This window comes from Microplitis demolitor, chromosome 2 (assembly GCF_026212275.2).
Source record: "Microplitis demolitor isolate Queensland-Clemson2020A chromosome 2, iyMicDemo2.1a, whole genome shotgun sequence".
Classification (NCBI taxonomy): Eukaryota; Metazoa; Arthropoda; class Insecta; order Hymenoptera; family Braconidae; genus Microplitis; species Microplitis demolitor.
This window is the reverse complement of record NC_068546.1, coordinates 2,265,641-2,282,946: the sequence shown is the minus strand read 5'-3', so window position 1 is coordinate 2,282,946 and position 17,306 is coordinate 2,265,641. Positions and strand designations below refer to the sequence as shown.

At 27.0% G+C, this 17,306-nt stretch overlaps 4 protein-coding genes across 4 annotated transcripts; 1 reads left to right on the top strand and 3 right to left on the bottom strand.

The window, feature by feature from the left end:
- Window positions 1–462: 462 nt before the first annotated feature.
- LOC103573517 (DNA polymerase subunit gamma-2, mitochondrial) lies at window positions 463–3,331 on the bottom strand. The gene is made up of 2 exons (XM_008552657.3): window positions 2,783–3,331; window positions 463–1,999 (listed from the first exon to the last, which is right to left on the bottom strand). Exons 1-2 carry the CDS (start codon window positions 3,329–3,331, stop codon window positions 1,571–1,573), a joined length of 978 nt encoding a protein of 325 aa, XP_008550879.1. The 3' UTR covers window positions 463–1,570.
- Window positions 3,328–3,914, bottom strand: LOC103573518 (glutamyl-tRNA(Gln) amidotransferase subunit C, mitochondrial). The gene has a single exon (XM_008552658.3). The coding sequence runs from the start codon at window positions 3,751–3,753 to the stop codon at window positions 3,328–3,330; it is 426 nt and encodes a 141-aa protein (XP_008550880.1). The 5' UTR covers window positions 3,754–3,914.
- A 540-nt stretch (window positions 3,915–4,454) lies between these two features.
- On the top strand, window positions 4,455–7,940 carry LOC103573515 (protein BUD31 homolog). The gene is made up of 3 exons (XM_008552656.3): window positions 4,455–4,721; window positions 7,167–7,289; window positions 7,371–7,940. Exons 1-3 carry the CDS (start codon window positions 4,628–4,630, stop codon window positions 7,586–7,588), a joined length of 435 nt encoding a protein of 144 aa, XP_008550878.1. The 5' UTR covers window positions 4,455–4,627; the 3' UTR covers window positions 7,589–7,940.
- Window positions 7,941–11,695: 3,755 nt separating this feature from the next.
- Window positions 11,696–16,371, bottom strand: LOC103573514 (acetylcholine receptor subunit beta-like 1). Its single transcript, XM_008552655.2, has 5 exons — window positions 16,301–16,371; window positions 16,046–16,182; window positions 15,052–15,206; window positions 13,131–14,172; window positions 11,696–11,998 (listed from the first exon to the last, which is right to left on the bottom strand). Exons 1-5 carry the CDS (start codon window positions 16,365–16,367, stop codon window positions 11,834–11,836), a joined length of 1,566 nt encoding a protein of 521 aa, XP_008550877.2. The 5' UTR covers window positions 16,368–16,371; the 3' UTR covers window positions 11,696–11,833.
- Window positions 16,372–17,306: the final 935 nt, after the last annotated feature.

The following is a 17,306-nucleotide window of genomic DNA, read 5'->3' as shown; positions in this document are numbered from 1 at the left end:
CATTTTAATTTTTTCATATACATTTTTATAACTATTATTTCTATTCCTCTTCATTTTTAAAATTAAATGGATAAATACAATTTTATTTTATTTTTTTTTATTGTAAATAACGAGGCTACAATAATTTTACGATTAAAATTAATAAATATAAATCAATTGTAATAATTCGCTTGAATCGTAAATGCCTCTAGAGGGTTAATAAACCGTATATATGAATGTAAACTTAATTATTAATTAATTAATATACACGAGAATTGTAAACGAACACATAAATTAATCTTTATGTGAGCTCGTATTATTATTAAGTTGTTATAATAGAATTTTTATTAATTAAATAATGACTACTTATAATAATAATTATAATAAAAAAAAACTATAAACAAAATATTTATTGTTACCACGTTTTTATTAACTCGCTTTCATGTATGTTCGGGTTGAATTTTGTAATTGATTTCAAAGTAATTTCTGGTGAGCTAGAGACTTGAAATTTGGAACATAGCTCAGAATTAGATGACAATACAAGAAAATGAGAAAAAAAAATTGCGTTCAATGAACGACTTAAATTACAGCTCGAAACAATGCAATATCAACTCGCTTTCGTATTCATTTATTTGTCTGTTCGGTGCAAATTTTTATAATTAATTTAAAACTGACTTCTGGATGATTTATATTTTTAAATATAGCTCACAACTGGATGACAGATAAACGAACAGAATAAAGTGATTTTTTTCATTAGTTTTCGACAGATTATTGAATAATTGAGTGTATGAATAAAAAAAACTATAGATGACGTGTGTATAATATGCAATTATACTTAAACACTAAAAACATTCTGTTTCTGTAGAAAAAAATTTGTCGTACTTAAAAATGTACGTATACTGAATGTTTATAAGGTTCAAATGTTATTTAATTTTCAGTTAATATTATTTCTTTATTTAATTTTATATATTACAGTTGTAAAATTTCTTATAAAGTATTTAAATCCGATTATTAAATTTCACGTACAAAATACCAAAAAGCAGGAAATAATTATTAAAATAAAAAAATTTTTAATGTACCAGGTTTTTAAAACGGACTAAAAAGTATAAAATAATTTCTCTGAGCCTCGGGGATTTAAAACCGCATACAGATTCTGAACTTCTTATAAATAGTCCTGAAAATTTGTAATTGTGAATTTTTGATAGCCATGAAAATACCTGTAAGATTTAAAATGAAAAACGGGCATCACATGCAACAGATAATTGATGCATTAATAGTTCAACTATCAATTTTATTGCACTGCAAATGATATGAACTGATGTGTAAGTTCTCTCATTGATAGATCTTCTCTACACTTCTTACAGTTATGTATTGCATGCACCCCACGATTTTTGTTTTAAATCTTACAAGTATTTTCATAGCTATTAAAAATTCACCATCGCAAATTCTCAGGGCCATATGCAAGAAGTTCGGAATTTGTATGTTGTTTTAAATCTTCATGAGGCTCAAAGAAATTATTTTATACTTTTTAGTCCATTTTCAAAACCTAATATATTAAAAATTTTTTTTTTATTTCAATAATTATTTCAAATCAACTACAACGAGATAAAACATATTTAGGTAAATCTGTGATATGAACAGACTCAGCTAATGTTGTTAGCTGACTCCATACTTGAATTATACCATTTTCCAGACTTTTATTATCAACAGTAACAACCAAAGGCACTTGAAAACTTTCGATACCTTTTAAACTTGTCGAAACTATTGTTTCAACACCTTTGGACTTCAACAAATTATTTAAATACAACATAAATCGTCTTTTCTTTTCTGACAATAAGTCTGATGATTCATCAGACCTTGACGGTATATGAAAGCCGACTTTGTATGGCGATAATTTAGGATTAAGTTTCAACTGACATTCTTCTAATAATAAATTATATGCATCACAGATAAGTGCTAGAGAACCCCAGTCTAATGATGCTTTATGTTCAATTATATGAACATCCGGATTCATTTCAATCTAAGAAAAAAAATTTTAATGTATCAATATTTTAAATTGAAAACGGTGATTACAAAGCGGGAATTATCAGGGAATTTAATGCAACCGGAAAATGTCAGGGAATTTCGAAAAGTATCTAGGAATGTAATAGCGACAGTTGAAAATTTTTAAAAATTTTAAATGATTTTCAATAGATTTTAACTCGAAAAAAAATGGTCGCACAACAAAAACAAAAAGACAAATTGTAGCTCCAAGTGTCTAGTTTTCTGATCTGGTTTTATTATTTTATTATTTCTCTTTTATTACTCCGGAACCGTGGATATTAAAAAAATTTCAGACCAATTCAGAAAACTAGACACTTGAAGCTACAAATTGTCTTTTTTGTTTTTGTTGTACGACAATTTTCCTTCGAGTTACAAACTGTGGAAAATCACTTAAAACTTTCAAATTTTTTTTAATATTCCTTAATTTTTGTAACTAGTGTACTTTGAATTTATTTAAATCACAAAATTTCTTATCAAATATTTTAACTTACATATTTTTAACATCGAGTAATCAAAAGTAGGCCATATTAATTTCTTTTATTAGCTTTTTTTCATTTCTCTTGTGATTCAATCATAAATTTAATTATCGACAATGAAAATAAAATGAAAACTTTGAATATCAATGATGCGAATAAAATTTTTGAACCAGAAAAATGTGAAAAACTTTACTATAAAACCAGGAAATAGGAAACTTTAAAATCATTTCTTTGTGGGCACGAGTATTTCATACTCGTAAATATTTTTTATTCAACATATTTACCTGATTATTAAATTTTTTTACATCCTTCTGATGTGAAATCGTTTCGATGACAATGGACCCAAATGAAAAATCAACTGCTATCTCAGTACTATCTTTATTTTTACTTATTTTTTTCGAATCTGTAAATTTAAATCTCGACGGTTCTCGAGAAAATTTCCGCCACCATATTTTGCGTTCACGCTGCGTTTTATGATACAATTCTTTGCCTTCATTTGTGTCTGTAATTATTGTTATTGTTCCAGTTCTATGCGTATTCAATTTCGGAAATGCGTTCATAATTTCGCTGTTCCATGAATTTTTTGATTCCTCAATCATGGCGATACCTAAAGGTCTCTCTTCTACGCCACGAGTTTTTAAATTTTCAAGTGTTTCGCAAATTTTATCAGGCGACGTTAAAAAAACGTTGTAAGGCGGCATTATGATGCTGCTACGAAACCAAAAATTTTCCAAATTACGACGCAATAATTTACCTTGAGGACCAAACACGAATCCTTTATCAAGACTCAGAAAATTACTTCCTAGATTTTTTAAAATTTTATCTACGGTCATTGTTCTAGTGGAATATTTCCTGGTGGGGCTACGAAATATTCTTCCTCAGTAATAACTGCGTTCTTTAATATTTTTTTACGATAATTACCGTCAGTTACTTTGTCGTTTCTTAATCTTAGATTTTTATTTTCCAAAACACTGTACATTGGTTTTACAGAATCATCAATTTTTAATGATTTCAGTTCCTCAGCAAATTTAATCGCCGACTCGAGTCTTTTAATTCCAGCCTCGTTACCAAAATCTACTAAAGACAATCGCTCTAATTTAACAATTGTTTCTCTACTTATCTTTATTTCTTGTTCATTTGAATTACTTTTTTTCAACACTGATGTATTTTGTTGTCTTGAATTAATTTTAAGTGGAGATGATTTTATAAATAATTTACGGGTTAGGCAACGTCTTGTTAATTTGAACAAATCCATTGAAACCAGTGGATATAATTATATTTTTAATCCATACATTTAAATTGTGATGATAAAAAAAACATTAGTGGATAGATTTTAATAATTTAATGAGAGCTTTGTCAACAAATAATATTTTTTAAATAAATCCACTTTATGAATTTAACCTGTAAAAATTTTAAAAAATTTCTACTAGGTGTCGGTAAGAAGCAATGAGGGGGTTAGAAATAAAGATTAAATTTATATATATAAACAAATAATTTGTAGTATATATTTTTTATTGATTTGTTTTATTTCTTTTATTCGATCATCATTTTCTAATATTTAATTTTATAAGTTTACGTTTTGTCCTTTCTATAAAATTTAATTACTTCCCGCCCTAGTTTTGAATTTCTTAACATTATTAACTTCGGGCAGCGCTATTTTAGATTTCTATAATGACCATTTAAATAATATGATATACAATACTGGCCAATAAGTCGTAGTCGCGTAAGAATATTTTTCCATATTAAAGCGCATGCGTCAGTACGGAGTAGGAGAAACTTTGTATTGTCATCCCACCAAGAGAATGCACCTCGGGTGTCGTCGGTTTTTACTCCCACCCTAGATGTTTTATATGCTAAATGTTCTCCTACTTTTCTGTGCGCATGCGCAGTTCATAAATGTTTGGTAGTGGGGGCAATTTCCGAGGTCTATTCTCTCACTGGGACTACAATAGTAGGGAGACGTGTTTTTAACCGAGACGGAGATCCACGTGCGACATTATTGCATTGTTTTTCAAAACTTAACCTATATCAGTACTTGATAACAAATAATACTTTGAGTTATCTTGTAAACGGTAAAATTCTTTGTGAGCATATTTGTCAAGTCAAATTTATATATTTATTAAAAAAAAATGCCAAAAGTGCGTAGAAGTAAGAAATCACCACCAGAAGGATGGGAACTCATCGAACCAACTTTAGAAGAGTTGGAATCAAAAATGCGTGAAGGTATTTATTATTTTTTAGTAAATTTTTTATAAAAATTTAGCCATTGCATTTGTCCTCATTGAAATTTTCAGTGAATTTTGTCATAACTTAACATAATTTATTGAGTAGGTTCCAAAAATACTATTATGTAGTTACACATTTATACATATATATATGAGATATAACCCGGTTTGTGGATACGATTGTGCCTTTAATTCCAAACGAATTTAAATGAAACTTAACATCCTTGATTAAACAACTGAATTCAAAATTTTAATTCTGTTATATTCTGTCGAATTTTGCAAAACAGTATTTAATTAAATTGAAAATTTGAATTTGAATTAAACAGAATAATACTGATTTAAAAATTTCAAATTCGCTTTAATTCGGATTCAGAACCAGAAATTGGAGAATTATTTTCGAATTAATCAGAATTAAACCGAATAGAATTATTTAAATTCTTTTTAATTTGGACAAATTCTGGTTTTCCTGCCGAATTAGACAGAATTCATTCTTAAGTTAAGTACCGAATTAACAGAGTTTATCTGAATTAAATAGAATTAAAAATTTAATTCCGTTCAATTCGATCGAGTTCAGTTTTTTAATCAGGAATATTTTTTTTTCGGTACAAATCTAGGTCAAGTTCGAAAGTGCGCCAAATCGGTTGGTTACTTCAAAGGTTGTGAGAGTTTGAAGATTTTCAAATTTAAAAACAAAATAAAATGTCTTTGTCAATTTTTCTCCAAATAACTTTTCAATAATAGCTCATTTCTGATGAATGTATTTGAAAGCTCATGAAATTAACTTTAATTTTCATTATTTCGTTAACCATTTCGATAATTGTTTCAAATAGATTAATTACTTTGAAAATTTTTGAACAAAGAAAAAAAAGCTTTTTACGGCTTCAACTCTCAATATCTTTAGAATGATACGCTGCGGGTTAATTTCGTTAATTGCATCTTGTAGCTATTAGGAAAAGCTTTGAATCACACCATGAGTTTATCTGAATGAAATTTGACACTTAAAATTTGTCTTATCTTTTTAAAAGACATCTTAAAGTTGACTCTGTGCTACTTGGGTACAAACACGATTGTATTTTTTCCCGCGTAATTTAAATGTAATTCAAATAATATAGATAAATCGATTTTTCTTAATCTATCGCAATAAAAAAGAATTTAAAATATGAAAAGGCACAAATTCAAGTCGAGAACTTTCTAATGATACCAAATTAAATGACATTAATCAATTCTATCGTATAGAAATGGCGGGAACAAAATTTTCCTTATTCTCTTAGTATAAGCGAGCAACCTACAGTCACTACGTGACTGCCCGAGTATTATTGCCAAATTTATTAAATTTATTTAATACGATTATAGTATATGATTTGAATTTAATGCTTATTAAAATCTCTATGCTAAAATTTACTCCACAATCTTTTGTTTATTTTTATTATCATTGAAATTCAATAAGACAAATCTCATCATCAACTCGCAAACAAAAGACATCAAAAAAAAAAAAATCTACGAGATCAAATTTTTTTTTATTAATCGTCTTATATATTTTTTTTTTTCACTGACACTAAATTAAATTTGTTTAATTTTTATTATCATAGAAGACGTGCCCTGATAGCCAAGTTGGCGAGAAACTGACGAGAAACTTGCAGCCGCAACTGGACACCAAGTTGGCCGCCAACAGTTGGTACATCCAATAGTTGATAGACATTTTCTGAGAAAGTTGGTGACAAAAGTTGTAAATCCAAGAAGTTGACGGTAAGTTTCCTTTCAATTTTCTCAGAAACTTGCATTCCAATTGCGGCTCCATACTGGCGCCAACTTTCTGAGAAAGTTAGCGGTAACTTGTAGCCAAAAGTTGCAAAAGCTGAAGTTGTCGATAACTTGTCGTCAAGTTGGTCGGAAACTAATGAGTGACCAACTTTTTCACGATCAACTCGTGTTATCAGGGTGGCGTGGACTAAATTTTTCTTATTCTCTCTTAATTATATACATAATAGTTATATATATTCAGTCATATTCTGTGACAGAATAATTAAAATATTAATTTATTTAAAGAAAAGAAATACGACCGTCTTTTTTCCCACGTAATTTAAACGTAATTCGAATGATATAGATAAATTTATTTGACTTGATGATTGGCAATAAAAAAGAGTTTAAACCATGAAAAGGCACAAATTCAAGTCAAGACCTTTCTAGCGATACTAAATTTAATAACGTTAACTAATTCTATCATACAGATATGCCGGGAACAAAATATTCTTTATTCTCTTAATAATATAGATGATTCAAACTGTATATAATGAATTTTTAACGGTGCTTACTATTATTAAAACTTTTAGCGGTTCAATAGCGAATATATTACGAGAAATCTACTTCCACTTTGGCTACTGAATAGCCCTTTTTTTTTTTTTTTTACAATTTTACTAATATTTATTCATTTATGATATTTTAGCTGAAACAGAACCCCATGAAGGGAAACGCAAAGACGAATCTTTGTGGTCCATTTTTAAAAATCACTATCGTAAAAATAGGTACATTTATGACTTATATCATCGAAGGAAAGCAATCAGTAAAGGTAAGCATGGTTTAATACAATGACTGTTATATTTTGTTAGTAAGATATTGATTTTAAATTTATTAATTTTTAATTTTTCAGAATTATATGACCACTGTATAAATGAGAAAATTGCTGATAAAAACCTTATAGCGAAATGGAAAAAAGTGGGTTATGAAAATCTATGCTGTTTAAGATGTATCCAACCAAGAGATACAAATCATGGTACAAATTGTATTTGCCGAGTACCTAGAGGAAAATTAGAAGAAGGCAGGATAGTTGAATGCGTACACTGTGGATGTCGAGGTTGCTCAGGATAAATTAGACAAAATAGTATTATATTTCATTATTAAACTTAATTATTTATAATAAGAAAAACATTTTATATGAATATTTGTAATTTAAATTCACCCGATAAAAAAAAAACATTATATTTATTATATATAACCATGACAATGCAGTCTGACATTAAGTTATATTCATTAAACTATGTCAACTTTGATAGCAAATAATTTAAAAAAAAGATTTAGTATCAAAAGTAAGTGTTTTTTTTTGCACTTGGAAAAATTAACTTGACATCTTCTTGTAAACCGACTTGGGCTATCAATTTCTGATTACTTATATAATCTAAAAAATCTTACAGAACATTAAAAAATTTAATTGATAAATGAGTCTTTCACTTTATTGCTATTGTATACCTATAAAATTACTATACCGCACGTCTAAATAAATCTATAGTATATTGTTTTAAATACAAACTTTGATTCAAAAATTTAATTTCAGAAAAATTAGATACCGAATCTGAAAGACTATTCACTTATATAAGTGAGTTCGTACGAGTCATAAGAGGAAACCGGTCATAAAAAAGGAAATACAGATCATAGGTCAACTGCCTTAATTAGAAATAATTAGATTCTAAGAAAATAAATAATAAATTTTTCAATGTACACTGAATGAGAGGTAATCTTGGTCCAAACAAAAGTTATCTTGAGTCAAAATAATATTTGGGAAAACGAAATATATCTTGATTGAAGTAAATTTTCTTTTAGTATTGAATATTTTGATTTAAAAAGTTATTTTTTCGATCAGATGGGTTAAAGTTTCAAGTTAAAAATATTTTAATTTTGTTCGAAAAGAAGGAAAATTGTTTTTGAATTAATATTGAGCTTTAGCTTATGTATAAAATATTTTATTCTATCAAATTTAACTTCTCTACATAAGGAGTCAAATTTCTTGAACTAACTAGTGGCTATTGCTTGAACCAAAAATAAAAAAATTCAAGTCAAGAAAATCAAGCTCTTGGTTTCCGTCCATAGCAGGTTCGGATAACACTCGGGTCTATGCTGCTTCTATATTACGAATGCAACTTTTGTGTATACGTAAACGTTCGAAGAGCCCAAAAAATTGTAACGAGTCTGCTCCTGCTGGCACGGTCAATGTGCATTTATTACTTATAGATCTATCACAGATCGATGGTAAACTTCTCATTGATCTCAGATAGATCTACTACCAATCTATCGCAGATCTTCTATTTTTTGGTACGGATAGATTAAAAAAAAATCATTAAAAGTTAATTAAATTTAAAAATTATGGAAATTGTAAATATTTTTAAGTCGATTATTGAAATCTGAAGTAATTCGACACCGTTATTTTATTGTAAATTGATAAGAAAAAAAATCAAACTGATTTCATGCAATTCTTTTATAAAAACAAAATTTTTTGAAAATGGGGAAAATAAAATTTTAAATAATGCTCAATTATATTTAAGAAAAAGTGGTATACTACAAAATATGTAGGTTGGATTTAGCATAGATGAAGTAACTGAAAATTCTGCGAAATTTGTCTGAACATTGTACGCGTTCGCACTTGAGGTATGCAATAACTATTCGTAAAATCTAAAGGAATTGGTTTTAATTAGTGAACTTCAGTTATTGAAGATAATAATTTATTGAGAACATTGATGATTTATGATAAAAATGTTAGAATTAATACAATGTTTCTTTTACTAGGATCAACGATAAGCATGTATTTATGTTAAAGTTTAAGATTATACTGTCTGAAATTAAGCTACAGATATTATGCATAATTTTATTAATAGACATGTTTACATGATATCGGGGAATTTTATAATAATTAATCATTTTTCTCAAGTTGTACAAAAATTTTATAACTGATGCACAAAACAAAACGGATCTTAAAACTCAGTTATACCCTATCAAAAAAATCCATATCCCTGATTAAGAAATCTAATTTTAAATGATTTGAAAAATTTTAATTATTTCATATCGTATCGTATCATAAAATTATTATTTAACATAATTCAACATAATTGTAACATTATTTTCTCATTCAATTTAATTTAAAATGATTCGAAAATTCAAATCATTTTAAATAATTTTAAATCAACCTAAGAACCAGAAAATGCGATATTATTTTCTCATTCAATTTAATTTAAAATGATTCGAAAGTTCAAACCATTTTAAATGATGTTAAATTGACCAACGAACTAGAAATTCCATTATTATTTTTTAATTTAACTCAATTCAAAATAACTCGATAGTTCAAATCATTTCAAATAATTTCAAATCATAAAATAATTTTTCGTTATTTTTTAATTCAATATGGTTTAAAATTATTCGTTTCAAAATTTATACTCGAAAGCGAAATAATTCAGAAAATTTGGAATGATTCAAAATGATTAAGAGTTATGTAATCTCACATCATTCCAAATTAGATTTCTTTATAAAAAATACTCACGATTTCCTACATGGATTTTTATATGAATCCATACACTCCTATATTAATTCTTGTGGATTCTTATATAAATCCATACTTTTCTATATGGATTCCTATAGGATATCATTCAATTACACATGGATTTTTTTGATAAGGTAATTACTATGTAAAAAGTAACCCAAAATCATCAGTCTATCCTATAGCTTTTATTTTCTACCAAAGTAAAAGATTACTACTTCATAAGTCAAAGATATTTTTTAATTTATGAAAGCACATTTTAATTATAAATTAGTAATTTTTTACTATGGTTTAAAATAAAATCTTTCGGATGTCATTTGTGACTTCGGGTCACTTTCCTCATAGTAATTTTTGCTTACTTTTTTCCGTGCGCAAATCATGTTTTTTATCGATGTTAATTGGCTGTTTAAAAAGACATTTATTAGCTAAGATTTTTTGCTGAATTTTTTCCGTGTATAATATGAGCATTGCACATTTCATAGGCACTCTACATTAAAAATAATTAAAGGATTACAGTAATTATCTTCTTCTTCATGCAATTCCAATTATTGTTATGCTATATATGAGTTCCATACTAATTATAAATATTAATTTTTTTATGAATAAAAGCAATAATAAATACTCATATTTTATTATATTCATTGCAAAAAATTCAATAACAACCTATTTCTATCCATAACAAATTAATTATATTTTAACATATGAAAATAAAAACTATATCGCGCAATATATTAACTAAAATATCACAATACAGTTGAACGAACATATTTTGGTACGAAATTATACTTCTTGACCGCCCGGGTCAAAAATAAAACTTGATTCAGACTCGCTGCACCTTATTTTCTTTTGAAGTTATCGGTTTGCTGACGATTTTTCGATAAGATCTCGACTTTTTCGACTTAAATTAAATTTTTTCAACTTTTTTCATCTTCGTTTCAACTTATTTGTATTTTTTTATCTTAGTTTGAACTTATTCGTCTTTACTTCGAGCACGATAGTCATTGACCTTACTTTTGACTTGCTGAACCAAGTCGAAAAAAAGTTATTTATATTCGCCTTAATATATAAAAATTATTTCACCTTAGTTTTGACTTTTTCGCCTTACATTTTAAGTCGAATAAGTCTAAACCAAGTCAATTTCGACTTGATTTAACTTTTTCGTCTTAAATCGTGACTAAGTAAGCCAGTTAAGTCTAAACCAAGGCGAAAACTCAATGTATTTCATATGTACGTAGAAAAAAAGTCGAATTGGTCTTGTGAAAAGTGGCTCCGAGTTTCGACTTGGTAAACCAAGTCTAAATCACGTTTTATTTTTTACCCGGGCGGACTTAAGAGTAATAAACAGAATATAAATAATTAGCGTTGAAAAACAATGAAATTATTTACACTAGTTATTTTAAAATGAGGTAGCAAATAGCAAAATTACAGTCATAAAATTTGTACTATAAGTTTTTACATTTTGAGATATTAAATACACGGAAGACTTACTTTATATTTCTTACTTATAATAAATTACAGTAACCAAAGATGCTTCCGATTTGAAATATTTATAAATAAATGTAATTAACAATATTTACAAATTCCTTTGAATATGTTACGATTACACTTTTTCACTATATTTATAATTTATAAAGAATTATAAACAGTATTTAGTAGTATTATAGACTATTCGATTAATTACTTGTATAAGTTTTCTTAATTTTATAAAAATTCTTAGTAATACTATTATTATTAGTGATGGATTACTTGAAAAACGTATTAATTATTTATATTAATAAAAAATATTTGTATGAAAAAGTTAACTTGACGTATCACTTTCCGTGATACATTTCGATGATTCGATCTTGATCAACATATTCAAAAATATGGGGAGCGTCCATTAGAATACCAATCGTGCCGACTGTTGTTACTATAAAAAATATGTAAAGTTGGAGACGATCAATCACCATTGCAACATATTTCCAGTCTTCTCGTGTCTATAAATAAATTCAGACAAAAAATATATTTTAATTAAATATAAATTTAAAAAATTTTTCTGATATAAACTTTTAACAATCTCACTTTCGGCGCGAATCATATAACGGCCACAAGGGATCTATGAGCCCCGGCGTTTTTTAATCAGCTTTAGGAATGATACTAATCAGTATATTGATTAAAATGTTATTTAAATGGGAAATATTAATATTAAGAGCTCATTTTTTAATAGGCATCTCATTTTACCTCCCTGCAACTATTTATTAGGGGGTTTCAAGAAAAAAAATTAGTCGATTTTTTGGAATCAGCGTACTAATCAATCTGAAAAACGCTAAAGTATTTTTTATTTAGCCTTTTAAATTGTCTGCAAAAAAGGTATCTTGTACACTCTATACATGAATTAGTGAAGATAATCCGGGTCGAAAATAAAACTTGATTTAGACTTGGTTTACCAAGTCGAAATTTGGAGCCACTTTTCACAAGACCAATTCGACTTTTTTCTACGGATATATGAAATACATTGATTTTTCCCCTTGGTTTAGACTTAACTGGCTTATTTAGTCACGATTTAAGACGAAAAAGTTAAATCAAGTCAAAATTGACTTAGTTTAGACTTATTCGACTTAAATTATAAGGCGAAAAAGTCAAAGCTAAGGTGAAATAATTTTTATATATTAAGGCGAAAATAAGGCGAATAAATAACTTTTTTTCGACTTGGTTCAGCAAGTCAAAAGTAAGGTCAATGATTATCGTGCTCGAAGTAAAGACGAATAAGTTCAAACTAAGATAAAAAAATACAAATAATTTGAAAAAACTTTAAGTCGAAAAAGTCGAGATCTTATCGAAAAATCGTTGGCAAATCAATTTCAAAAGAAAATAAGGTGAAGCGAGCCTGAATCAAGTTTTATTTTTGACCCGGGAAGTTAATATTCACTAATTCAAAATGCAAATCGTACCACTAATTCTAAAAAGTTTATAAAGTCCTCTTTGGAGTGAATTTAATCCACGTTCACTCCGCAAATTTTTTACAGTGTATTGAGATGGAGTTGAAAATTGCCTGGGGTCTTATTCTGAGTCTTATGTGACCGTCAAAAGTTTCACGCAAAATATATTAATAAGATATAATTTACTAACTTGTATATAAAGGTCTTCATTTCGTAGATGCTCAGCAATAAAGTCGACAGCTTCAGTAGCTTTAGCTACCTCCGGACTAAGAAGAACAGAATTTGAACTTTCAGAGCCTCTTCGATCCCCAGAAGCTTCGTTGACACCTTCAGTAATGCCTGAAGTACTCGTTGTATAGTGTGACTTATGATTTATTTTGCAATTTGGATGATGGAGGTCAGACAATTCCATCATTTCTACTTTAGATTTAGGCATTGGTCCCGGAAAGTATTCTGTTGGACTTCCAGTGTAAATTGATGCTGGCAGTGTTACATTTGGACTCTCCATCATCCATCTTAATCGTGTTTTTTTTGGTCTTCGCATTAACAATAATGTCGGTAAATATTTCAAAAAAATTTTACGTATCATCGATGGCATTCTGTGGGTTCTAGGACCTCGAAAATTCCAATTTATGATAACTACTGTGACAAGAATACTAACGGTATTCATAATAAATGTAAATAATAAATATTTGGCAATTAGTGGCAGTACAAGGGAAGTTGGTGGTAAAATTTTGCTAACTAATAATAGAAACACAACAAGGGACAGTAAAATACTAATACCTAGGGTTACTTTTTCTCCTGCTTCAGCTGGTAAATAGAAAACCAATACACAAAGAAATGAAATTAAAACTGTTGGTAAAATTAAATTAACTGTGTAAAATAATGTTTTTCGACGAATGATTATGTAAAATGTAATATCAGTCTCTGTTGGAAAATCTCCTTTATAAACATTTAAATATGCCGGTACACTTATAATATCCCATGTACCACTTTTCCAATAATCTGATAAATCAACAAAATTTTTGTTATTATAAAGTGCCAATGAAACTTGATCTCCATTAAATGTCCAGGAGCCAAATTTCATAACACATGTTTGTTGATCAAACGGAAAATAAGTTACGTCAATAGTACAAGAGCTTTGATATATTGCTGGCGGTACCCATAATACTTCTCCAGTTGGATAAATTAGTACATTACTTTTATAACGAACTTCGTAATTACCATCGGCGCTATAAAAATTTTAATTAATATTTAAATAGTGTATGTAAAAATAAATTGAACTGAGTCAAAAAACAAATTATAGTTTGGTTCTCAAAAGCCTCAATTGCTCTGATGTTTTATTTGTCAGCCAGAAAGTGATTCTACTTCAGAACTCAAAATCCTCAATGAAAACTATGAGGTCTAAATGCGAATAATTAATTTATTTTTAATTATAACTAAGGCCTCAAATTCCTCAACGAATGAAAAGTTATGCTTCAGATTTTGAAAAATTTTAGATAGAAAAATTGTGGGTAAAAAAAAGATAAAAATTTATTTATCGGCATAATTTTAAAATAATACACAAAGAGAATTTTTTTTTTGTTTTAATTAAAATTTTTTGAAAGTTAATAAAAATATAATTATTTATCTGCACTGTAAAAAATTTGCGGAGTAAATTCGGAGTGAATGCAGACCAAATAATAAAAACTTAAAAATTTAATTTTATTTTTTTCCATTCTAATATAATCAAATTTACTAAACAGGAATATTAAGATTTATTAAATATAACTAAAAATTAATATGCAATATAGAGATTTTTCATAACCAGTATATGAGAAATTACTAAACGACTTGTAAAATATGCTTATCTGTTTATAAATTTTTCATATAAATCATCAGCGTTTCAAGATTACTATCCAAATTTAGTAATTATTCTCATATTTTTTAGTTAAATTTACTATATTTTTTTCTCCGTATAGGATAACTTTTTATACTGTTGTCAATCTTAAAATTCAAAATTGATCCTCAAAAACCTCATTGAGAACTTTGAGACTTAAATCGAAATTTGTTTTTTGACTCGGGGATTCGTGTGAAGTTGTATATAAATAATTATTTTAATCAATTCTTACTTGTTGAATAGCACGATATCAGGTTTCCAAACTTTATCAGGGGGAAGCCTCAATACATTAATTCCTCCATAATCCGCCTCATCCCACTGAAGTTGATAATCATTCCAAGTTAATCTCAACCATACATTAGATTTCATTATTTGACTTTTTTCATTCTACAATAAACAATTTTATTTTGTTTATTTTGTAATTAAACAATTAATATGACAATTAAAACTTTTTTTTTTAACGAACAAATATTTGTTTTATCAACAATGTTAGTTTGCACTGAGTAGTTTTGACATGGAAACAAGCTCCTGTTTTGATGAAAGATAACGAATAATTTAACTATTCATGCAATTTGTCAGACTTTCAGGTAGTAAAGTCATACAAAACTAATTGTATAAATTAGACATATAAATATTTATGAGAAACAAAAAAAAACGTATGAAAATTTTTTTTTTTTTTTTTTCATATTTTGAATACTATCCAGAAAATACTCATGGATATTGATTTTGTAATCAACCGGCGCAATTGTATGCGTACTATTCTATCATAATTGTATGTATACTGAAATATTCCAATTAGAAGTAATTACTAAACGTCTACTAAACGCTACCAATAAAATCAATATCGGAAAAAACATCAAGGGTTAATAAATGTTGACAAATATTATCCCGTAACTTGTCGTAAATAATTTAAAAATATTTTCTAAAAGAATATTACAAACAGAAAATAAATTTTTATTTTTTCAAATTAATAATTATGCCATTAATTAAAATTTTTAATTTTTATAATTTAAATTGAACATAACGAGACCAAAAAAAGCTGGAAATTTTAGTTTTAAATAAAAAAAAAAAAAAATAATTAATTTATTTTGTTCAATTTATTTTTGAATTGAAATTAAAATATAAAAAAACAACAACTATAATTTTACGCGGCTTTATTTATGAGAAGAGAAATTTAAAAAAATGAGCTTAAAAAAAAATATATATATATATATATTTTACTGTACCACATTAATTAGCTGTACAAATGCAAGACCAAATTCAACATGAACTTTTTCCGTCATATTTTGGACTGGTCGAATTAGTTTATTGTATCCTCTAAATAAATCACGCACTAATCTTTCTTCATCCTCCGAACATAAAACTATAAAAATTATACTCATTATTTATTGTTTTATTATTAGATACTATACACAATTAAAAGTAACATTACTTTGTTGAAAATTTTTTAATTTTGTTTTTAAAATTTATTTTGCACTCACCTACATAGAAAATTTTAAGAAATAATAGCAGTATCAATATTTTTGATGAGTAACACATCTTGAGCATAGGGGCGTCACACCCCAACTGGCGTGTCCCGCGAATTCGTGGTGCCAGACCGAGGACATCGATAGCAGTTGCGATGTTGATATTCCAGAGCAAACGTACTAAGAAATATAAAGAGTCTCTGTCTTACCGTCTCGTGAGAATACGTATTTTTTTATATATTTTGTTAACCAATATTTCATTTCATTTTATTTTTATAAATCTATATGTAATAATTTTAGTAAATCTGACATTTTTAATATATCTTTAAACAATGCATGAAAAATTGAATTTAAAAAATTTTTTCGAAGTTATATTTTCAAAATTAAATAAATATTTTGCATGTGGAATATGCGGGAAATCTTATCATTTAAATTTACAAATAATTTTTTTTCGGAATCTTAAAAATTATGATAGTAACGTTAGTAGACATTTGAAATTAAAAAAATTTTTTTTTAACAGATAAATCATGAAAAACAAATATTCCTAAAAAAATAAACATGTCAAAGATTTCATAAAGTACACGCGCAATTTTTCAAAATATTTTTTATTTAAAAAAAATCAAAAAATTTTTATATGTCTGCGAACTTTATTGTCATTAAAAATTAGGGCCAGTTTTTCAAACTAAGTTTATTTTGAATTACAAAAAGATAAATTGAAAAAAAAAAAAAAAAAAAAAAAATTCAAAATTGCCCATATAGTTTTTTTAATTTTCTACATGTGCATATTTTTAGTTTTTTTAAATTAAATTGTTGAAAAAAAAATTCGAAAATTGTTATTTATCTACTAATTTGAAATAATTTATTTTATGAGTGTAAGTGTAGTAGACATGAGATAATTGATAAATTTTAAATAAATAAACAATGAACTTGCGCGTACTGATTTTTCATTTATCTAAAAACCTATTTTTTAATTTTTATTCTATTTACATTTTATTTGAATCGTTTATTTGAGAAACCCCAT